This window comes from Coenobita brevimanus, chromosome 2 (genome assembly GCF_032717465.1).
Source record: "Coenobita brevimanus isolate Jiangsu-jjx chromosome 2, ASM3271746v2, whole genome shotgun sequence".
Lineage (NCBI taxonomy): Eukaryota > Metazoa > Arthropoda > Malacostraca > Decapoda > Coenobitidae > Coenobita > Coenobita brevimanus.
Window position 1 is genome coordinate 1,306,257 of NC_136955.1, and position 8,744 is coordinate 1,315,000.

Below are 8,744 nucleotides of genomic sequence, written 5' to 3' on the forward strand. Positions count from 1 at the left end.
CATAATCATCATCATCATCAAACTGACTTTTTTCCCAGCTAAGGATGGGGTGAGGTAGTAGCCAGTCAGAGAGGAGAAAGTACAAAAGATGCACACCTATATGTGTCATCATCAATATCATCATCACTGTCATCACTGTCATCATCATCATCATTATCAACCTGACCTTTTTTCCCAGATAAGGATGGGGTGAGGTAGGTGCCAGAAACATGAGAAAGGAGAGTGAGAAAGTGTGAAAACGATCAGAAGATGCCGTTTCTCTCTCATATACTTTCGTGTGAACGGATTATCAATACTGTAACTCCTCCCACGTAAGAATAACAGTTTCAGTTACATGTCCTTTGAATTTTTAAACCTCCAGCAGAAAATCAGTAGCTCCGTCATATCTCTTTGAAATAGTCCATAAAAAATATATGTAGTTCTTGTTTTGATTCAAGGATGTGTTAAGAATTACGGTACGGTATTCCAAAAAAAATAATTAAAAAAATACATATATACACAATTTTTTTTAATAAGTCAATGATATGTTCAGAATTATTACAACAAAAAATTCATTCATTCTCTCATCATCTATATTAATAAATCAACTAATAAATAAAAATAAAAGTAAACAGTTTTGGTTATGGGTCAGGGATATGTTTAGAATTATTACAACTTTCCCAATCACCTCTCACTCCATTTAAAATCCACTCCTGTTTAGCCCCATCAAGAGTATAGAGACCCAGGTTATGCACTACTCATCCCTGACATTTAAGATGAGGGAGACCAGAATTGTTTGTCTCTGAGTGGCATTAAGTAAGCAATAAACCCCAACCAACCCTCAGATCTAAGCCCTTACACGCCCATCTGGTTGGAGTGTCTTAAACTGCTAGATTAATACCGTAAAAGAAGACAAAATGGAACCTTAGCTTAATCTGTAGCAATAAAACTTTAACAGGGGATTCTTATGTAACTAATCTGGACTCAAATAATAATAATAATAATAAAAGTGACATAATAAGGCCTTACTGTACAAGATTATTGGATTATTGCACTGGCTTCATCTATCTATCTATAAATAGCCACACGCTTTAATCCCATGAGGGGTGGCCACAAACAAATCACCTCCATGTCACCCTGTCCCCATCACCTCACATAATTCAATACAGTATCCCAGTCCTGTAGGCCCCCTTTTGCTACTCAGTATTTTCAAGATCAATCACCTTCACCATCTTAACCTATTTTCATACATTAACAAGGAGTGGGAAATCACCAGTATGGCTTCATGATCTCACTGGGACACACATCAAAGGAGAAAGGAACACTAGAGTACTGTACAATCTCCCTGCCTTCCATGCAGTAAAAAGTACAAGCCTGCTTGTACTGTAACACCAAAGCAGGGTAGTACATCAACACACAGCACATCTACTGGAATTTCACTTGCACAAACCCAAATATATCTGAAAACAACAACAGTAAGCAATACAAACAGTACAGGCACATGAAGGAACCATCACCATTTTCCGTACTTTTGTAATAACTGACCTGAAACTTAACAAATTAATCTCTGATCTGGCCGGGGTTTGAACTCAGGCCCTCACGCTTCATACGCGCACACGTTACCACTGAGTCAAAGAGATGATTCCCGCTTTGCCTCTAAGCAACGTGGGCTTCTATATACTCCATTACACTTTGTCTCCACGGGCATTGTACCGGCTGTGAGCCAAAGTTTGTGCTTCCCCTCTACTCCTACACCCGGCTGACTGTCACATACACCTACACTTGGCCAACACCAAAACAAAGACCTATTGTGAGTGGCTTAAATCATTTCCTGTTAAGTTTATTTAATCTTAATATACTACACCATGTTAGCTTCTTACGTCTATCACCATTTGTGGATCTTTTGAAGATTTGATGGAGACAGAGGGCATTGGGAAGCTTTAGCCCCCAAATAGTTATATTATACACAGAGTGGGTTTGCCTCACTCTCCTTCCCTGGATATACTCATCAGCAATTGGCCATGTGGAGAGGATGGACAGTGAAAGACCAACGAGGAAAGTGTATGTGAGTAAGGTGAAGGGATGGAGAGCAAGGGGGAGGCCAAGGATGAGATGGAGGGATGGAGTGGAGAGGTATAAGAGAGCAGGGGGTGTGACCTAGGAGCAAGGCAGGTCACACCCCCTGGCAACATGGAGGTGATCTGTTTGTGGCCATCCCTTGCAGGACTGAGGCGTCTAGCAACAGATCGATAGATAGACAACTGGCAAAGGAGTGTAACTGTGATGTACGGTTATCCAGACATTAAAAAGTAAATATAATTAAGTATAATTCTGAATATTTCTTGGTGAAGTCCTGCAAAACTTTGAACTACAACTATAATATTGGACAACAGGTCTTTGCTTTGTGAGAAATCCTTGGTATGACTCCTCCAGCTAGGCAGGGATTCAAGGATGGAGGGTACGCACAAATTATCATCTATGACTGTGCCTCCACAATACTGTACAAGACTTCACCACTCGATACTACACTACATTTGGATGCTTGAATCTACTACAGTCTACTAAACTACCAGATACTACCCCTCTACCACCACAATAAAATCTCTTGTCTTTCAAAAAATGGAAGAAATACTGAAGGCAGACGGCTGCATCGGAATTCGCACTAGGAGATTCAGAGGATGCAGTGAGGTGGAGGCGGGAGCTCTGGGCTGGGGTTCGTGGCGGGTTTTGCGGTGAAATGGCGGACGCAGCACCACTTCCGCATGATTCACCATGGCCTGGATTGACTATGACGCATGACCAATTCTGTCTTGCAACTCTGATTTGTTTTTTGACCAGAGAGAGGGAAAGATTCAACGTTTTCCTTTCCTTGCACCCTCCTGTCAAACTAAATAACTTATGATAATTTGCCTTTCTTTCTCTCTCTCTCTAGGTGGAGTAAGATACAGGAAAATTTTGCACTTACCTCACCTTTCCTACAAAAAACAAACCAGTTACAAGATGGCACTGACTATACATTTGTCAAGGTGGGCCCAGGATCTTGTCTCACTACAAAAAGAATGAGTCAAACCTCAATGTGACGTCTTTTGGGAGTGTAAAGTGGATGAATAATGGAGTAAATTCCAACACCCCACTTCCCTCTGAGGCTGAACGGAAACTAAAGTAAGTTCCTGAGAGGCCACATATCCACGAACCCCCCACGACACCAGAATCTTCCTACTTATTCTTGCTGGTAAATCGATGAGTCAGGAGAGAAGGGGAGGAAGGCTGGGGACAAGGGCAGTAGGACTCTCTCTCACTACAAGAATTTCCAGAGTGAGAGGGTAGCTGGAGACAAGGATAGTACGTCTCTCCGTCCGTGCTGGTGTTGCCATTGCTATAACACGATGAAGCAAGGGAGTGAAGGTTTGACGTGGTTGGCATGGTGTGGTGAGACTGCAGGGAGTTGAGGCAGTCTGCTTTAGTTGGTGTGGTGTGGCGATTGCGCAGTGGGCCTGTGAACATAGCTCTGGCTGTGGTAGGTGTGGTGGGGTGTGTGGTAGTGCGCAGGGAGTCTAGGTAGCTGGCTTTGCTGTCCACTACACTGAGTGAAATACCCAGCTGAGCGGCATAGTACGTCACCATGATTACCGCCTGGGCAAGAGGGGAAATATTTAACATATGCAATATAACTTACACACACACACACACACACACACACACACACACACACACACACACACACACACACACACACATTTAACTTACACATAAACATATCTTATACACATGCATATTTAACTTACACATACACATATACACATACAAATTTAACTTACACAAACATATTACACACACATATTACACACACATATTAAACTTACATACACAACTTACACATACACATATGTAACTTACACACATACATATTTAACTTACATATAAACATATTTAACTTACACATACACATACTGGTATTTAACTTACATACACACGCACATATCTAACTTACACACACACATACCTAACTGACATACACACTCATATTTTACTTACACATACAAGTACACATATTTAACCTACATACCACTCATACACACAGGATATAAGTAACAGTCACTCTCACACACACAGCATATAGGTAACAGAAACTGGCCTTACTCTATGCACTTAAATCACCAAAACAATGTCTGGTTATGTAACACCAAATCAATATTATAATCTCGGTTAATGAAGGTGAGAGAGAGAGAGAGAGAGAGAGAGAGAGAGAGAGAGAGAGAGACGCAAACTTTTCTCGTTACATCATCATCACCCTTGCCTCTCAATCCATACGTCAATGAATCGATGCCTGTGTTGTAATGAACTGATGCTCTCCAGGGAATTTTATCATCATCATCATCATCATCATCAGCAATGGAATTACCACTTACTAAACTACCATCATCATCATCATCATCATCACCACTGGCATTACCACTTACTAAACTACCATCATCATCATAATCCTGTAAGGGGTGGCCATTTATCTTTGAGTTACTTGTTTGACAGGGAGGGGCACTAACCCTCTGTCAACCCACTTGCTGACATGTAGGGAACACATATGGGTTGGTTATATGGTTACCACCCCGCACTATAAATGGTTTCCTGGCTTACTGGAAACCATCAGGCTTGTCACTCAATGTAAAGCCACCAGAAGAGGAAAGAAGAGTAATAAAATGTGACAGGAAAGATGGGAGAAATAGGAATAGGCGAGGGTATATACAGAAAAATAATGATAAAGGTGAAGGAAGAAGCAGGCAGCACTACATCAAGTGAGTGGATGATGGTGAGATATAGGAAGAGAGGAGGAGAGGCACATAAAGAGAATGATAAAGGTGAAAGAAGAAGTAGGCGGCACTACAACAGATGAGTGGATGACGGTCACCACCACCTACCACTACAAATACCTATCCTGTATCTAACTTTTTTAGTAACTGGGCATGATTTATATGTTATTACTGTACCTATTTCATGATTTTATTTTTTTATTTTATTCAGCTTAACGTCAGCACCCCAAGAATGATATCAAATTAAAAGATAACTTGAAATATCTCTCTACGGCTGAATAAACTGTGTGGATATTGGTAGCTGGGTGAGAGAGAGAGAGAGAGAGAGAGAGAATTAATATATATATATATACTGTATCAATAATATTCCTTCATCTGTCTGTCAATGTCCATTTTAAAAGATCACTAAACTGGCCATTATTTGAAAGTGTAGGGTAATGATGAGAAAAATAATGAGTAAAAATAAAGATAAGGTTAATGAATACTTCCTATACTCTCTCCCTCTTTATTTCTTTTCTCTCTCTCTCTCTTTTTTTATCTCTCATTTTATCTGTGTATTTACCTACCTCCCATTTCTGATTTTAAAAAACATTACTCCCTACAAATTCTACACTCTTTCTCTCCAATTCAGCATCCTTTGTCTGCCTGTCTCTCTGTCTGTCTGTCTCTCTCTCCCAATGAAAACACCACTACACCGCACCTTACAGACTCTACACTCTTTCCCTCCAATTCATCACCGTCTGTCTGTCTCTGTCTCTCTCTCCTTCTCCCAAACAAAACACTACGCTACTCCCTACAACCTCCACACTCTTTCACTCCCCTGTACAGCACTAACACTACTCTCTCTGACCTGCGAGTGAGGGATGGTGCAGCAGTATGTGTTGAATCCGATAATGCCGTCCGACACAGCAAACAGCACGCCCCCCAGACACGAGCAGAGTTTTGTCCACGTCCACAGCTCCTGGAACAACTGTACCCTAGCCACAGCGCGCCACACCATCGTCATCAGCACCACAGTGTACAAAGGCAGCCCCATTGACACCACGCCACTTGTACCAGGCAACAGTAGGTAGATGCCTGGGAGAGTGATAGGAGCTGTTGTTTTTACTACTATTACTGCTACTGCTACTACTACTGCTACTACAAACCAATACTATTTGTTTTAATATTATTTTGTCATTATTATTATCATTATTATTATTATTTATCAGGGATGAGTGAGGCTGGTCACTCTCATCTTGAATGTCAGGACCAACTTGCCTAGCACCGGGCTCCTACACTCCTCATGGGGCAATGTATGACTGGATGATGGATGGATGGATGGATTATTATTTATTATTATTATTATTATTATTATTATCATTCCTCTCTAATCTGTATCTACATTTATCTATATTAGTGTATAAGGGATTCATTTGAGACGCTGGCCATTCACTTCAAAATACGAGTAAATAAGTGATGACAAGAATTAACCATCATGCACCAAATTAGGCAACTCACACTTGTTAATGGGCCTGCTGGCTATATAAACAGAATGAAAGTACAGCACTCAGTCTAAAAAGCCACAAGTCACTCTGATAAGGGGTAGAGTGAGCAGGTGCAAAGACTAACACTACTTTATTCATTCCTTTTTCTATTCTAATTTTCACCGTAACCTGGAGAGTACACATTCCTCAATAAATTAGAGATCTATCTATCTATCTATTGCCAGACGCCTCAATCCCGTACAGGGTGGCCACAAACAAATCGCCTCCACTTCACCCTGTCCCCCGCCATTTCACTGCCCTGCTCCCAACTCACACCCCCATCCCTCCAAAAATTACAATCTTTATCCCATATAATCACTGAGATGGTGTATGCTGGGAGATGGAGGACGAGGAGTGACTGAGGAGGGTCATAGGTGTGGACGTGAAGAGTGAGGCAGAGTGAGGAAGATGTGGACGAGGTTCTACATGAAGGCCTTGGGAGTGGGGACTGAGAAGGAACACAGCTTAAGATTACATGGCAGAGAGAGCTGGTATAAGACTGAAACACGCTAGGATGGTTTATGGTCTCCAAATGTTAAAAGAAAAAAAAATACATATGCATAGTTAAAGATATTCTATAGCCATACATTTGCTTCCCATGTGCATTTGTACTGCATGAAATAGTAAAAAGGGAAATATATAAATGATGATTGAATATTTACTCATGATATTACTGGTGATTTCTTCATTACCACCACCACCACTATCACCACCACCATCATTATATTGCTATCATCACCATCATCCACCATCATTATATTGCTATCATCACCATCATCCACCATCATTTTATTGCTATCATCATCATCATCACCATCATTATATCACCATCATCATCATTAAATCTTTATCATCATCATCATCATCATCATCACCCACCACCATCATCATCATCATTATTATATCACTATCACCATCATCACCCACCACCACCATCATCATCATCATCATCACAGATCATTATAAACAGTACACAAGTCTGCACACCTAGAGCAGCGAGAGAGTACGTCACCGCAGCCACGTAAACATTGAAGGGTCGGAATCCAAAGGCCGAGATGTAGAGGACCTGGGCGAAGAGGAACGCCACCAGGCCATGGATAAAGAGCTCGTCCCACACCAGCAGCGCATCACCCACCACAGACATAACGAGCCCCAGCAGCACACGACGCGAATATGCATATCTGGGGACCCAATGCAATTAGACGTTTTCAAAATTATCACCGCAAATTTAAATATAATCTAACTGGCATGCTTGTCTGACAGGGAGAGTAAAATCTACGTGACATCTTCTCTTCACACATATCACAGTTCTATCTGTCTACCTATTCCCGGATGCCTTAATCCCATCAGGGGTGGCCGTAAACAAATCGCCTCCATGTCACCCTGTCCCCCTGCCATTTCACTGCTCTGCTTCCAGCTCACCCCCCCCCCCATATACCAATATAAACGTAATCTAACTGGCATGCTTGTTTGATAGGGAGAGTAAAATCTGTGTGACAACTTCTCTTCACACATATTACAGTTAATTTCCATATATTCTGACTGGCTTCTTGTCTGATTAGGGAAAAAGACTCTGGGTGATTTTTCTTTTTTGGTTTACTCCTGTTGCTACTAGAAAACTGTATGAAAATCAGGATACTGTACAAATTTTTATGGGCACATCCAGCTGACACACCTAGCTCCATATCATTTGACAATTACCATCCAAATCTGCACAACAAAATGGCTACCTAATTTACAGGAACAAATATGGCTTATGAGACAATGTATAGTTATTAGAAGATGGCATTACACTCAGCATTCCATTACGTGAGTGGATAGTGAGACCCCCACCTATCACTAGTACCCTCAAAATAACCTCTACAAATATCTCTGGGAATTCTCAACTGAAGTGGCTGGAATCCTGATGTCCACCAAGTTCACAGGGACACTGATCCATGGTCCAAAATAAATAAAAATACATTACTAGTTAGGTTTAGTATGGTACAGTTGGTCACCCTGATGCTTCATATATTCTCACAAGAAGACTTTCCCATACAGCATACAGCATTGTTTTTTGTAAGTACCGTAGTGGGAGATGCATAAATTTATCTATCTATCTATAGCCAGATGCCTTGATCCTGTAAGGGGTGGCCACAAACAAATCGCTTCCATATCACCCTGTCCTCTGCCATTTCGCTGCCCTCCACCAACTCACCTCTCACATCCCTTGCTACTCCATCCCTCTACCTCATCCTCTGTCTCCCCTTCCCTCTCCTCCCCTCCACCTCACTCACACACACTCTCCAAGTTTGTCTCTCTCTCCATCCTTTCCACATGGCCAAACCACCTCAGATTATTCCTCTTAACACTTTCTATCACATCCACAACACACTGAGTAAATTACTGTTTTTCCTTGCTTAAATTTCCTTCCTACTTTCCTATGCTTATTAAA

The 8,744-nt window shown here is 41.4% G+C and overlaps 1 protein-coding gene across 1 annotated transcript in view; it reads right to left on the reverse strand.

Moving 5' to 3' along the window:
- Positions 1 to 509: 509 nt before the first annotated feature.
- Positions 510 to 8,744, reverse strand: part of LOC145390662 (lysoplasmalogenase TMEM86A-like) — a 23,185-nt gene continuing 14,950 nt past the window's right edge. The window contains exons 3-5 of the mRNA XM_080265455.1: positions 7,298 to 7,491; positions 5,635 to 5,861; positions 510 to 3,612 (exon numbers count right to left, since the gene is read on the reverse strand). Coding sequence (XP_080121581.1) covers positions 3,196 to 3,612; positions 5,635 to 5,861; positions 7,298 to 7,491 — 838 coding nt within the window. The 3' untranslated portion in view covers positions 510 to 3,195. The remainder of the gene's footprint in view (positions 3,613 to 5,634; positions 5,862 to 7,297; positions 7,492 to 8,744) is intronic.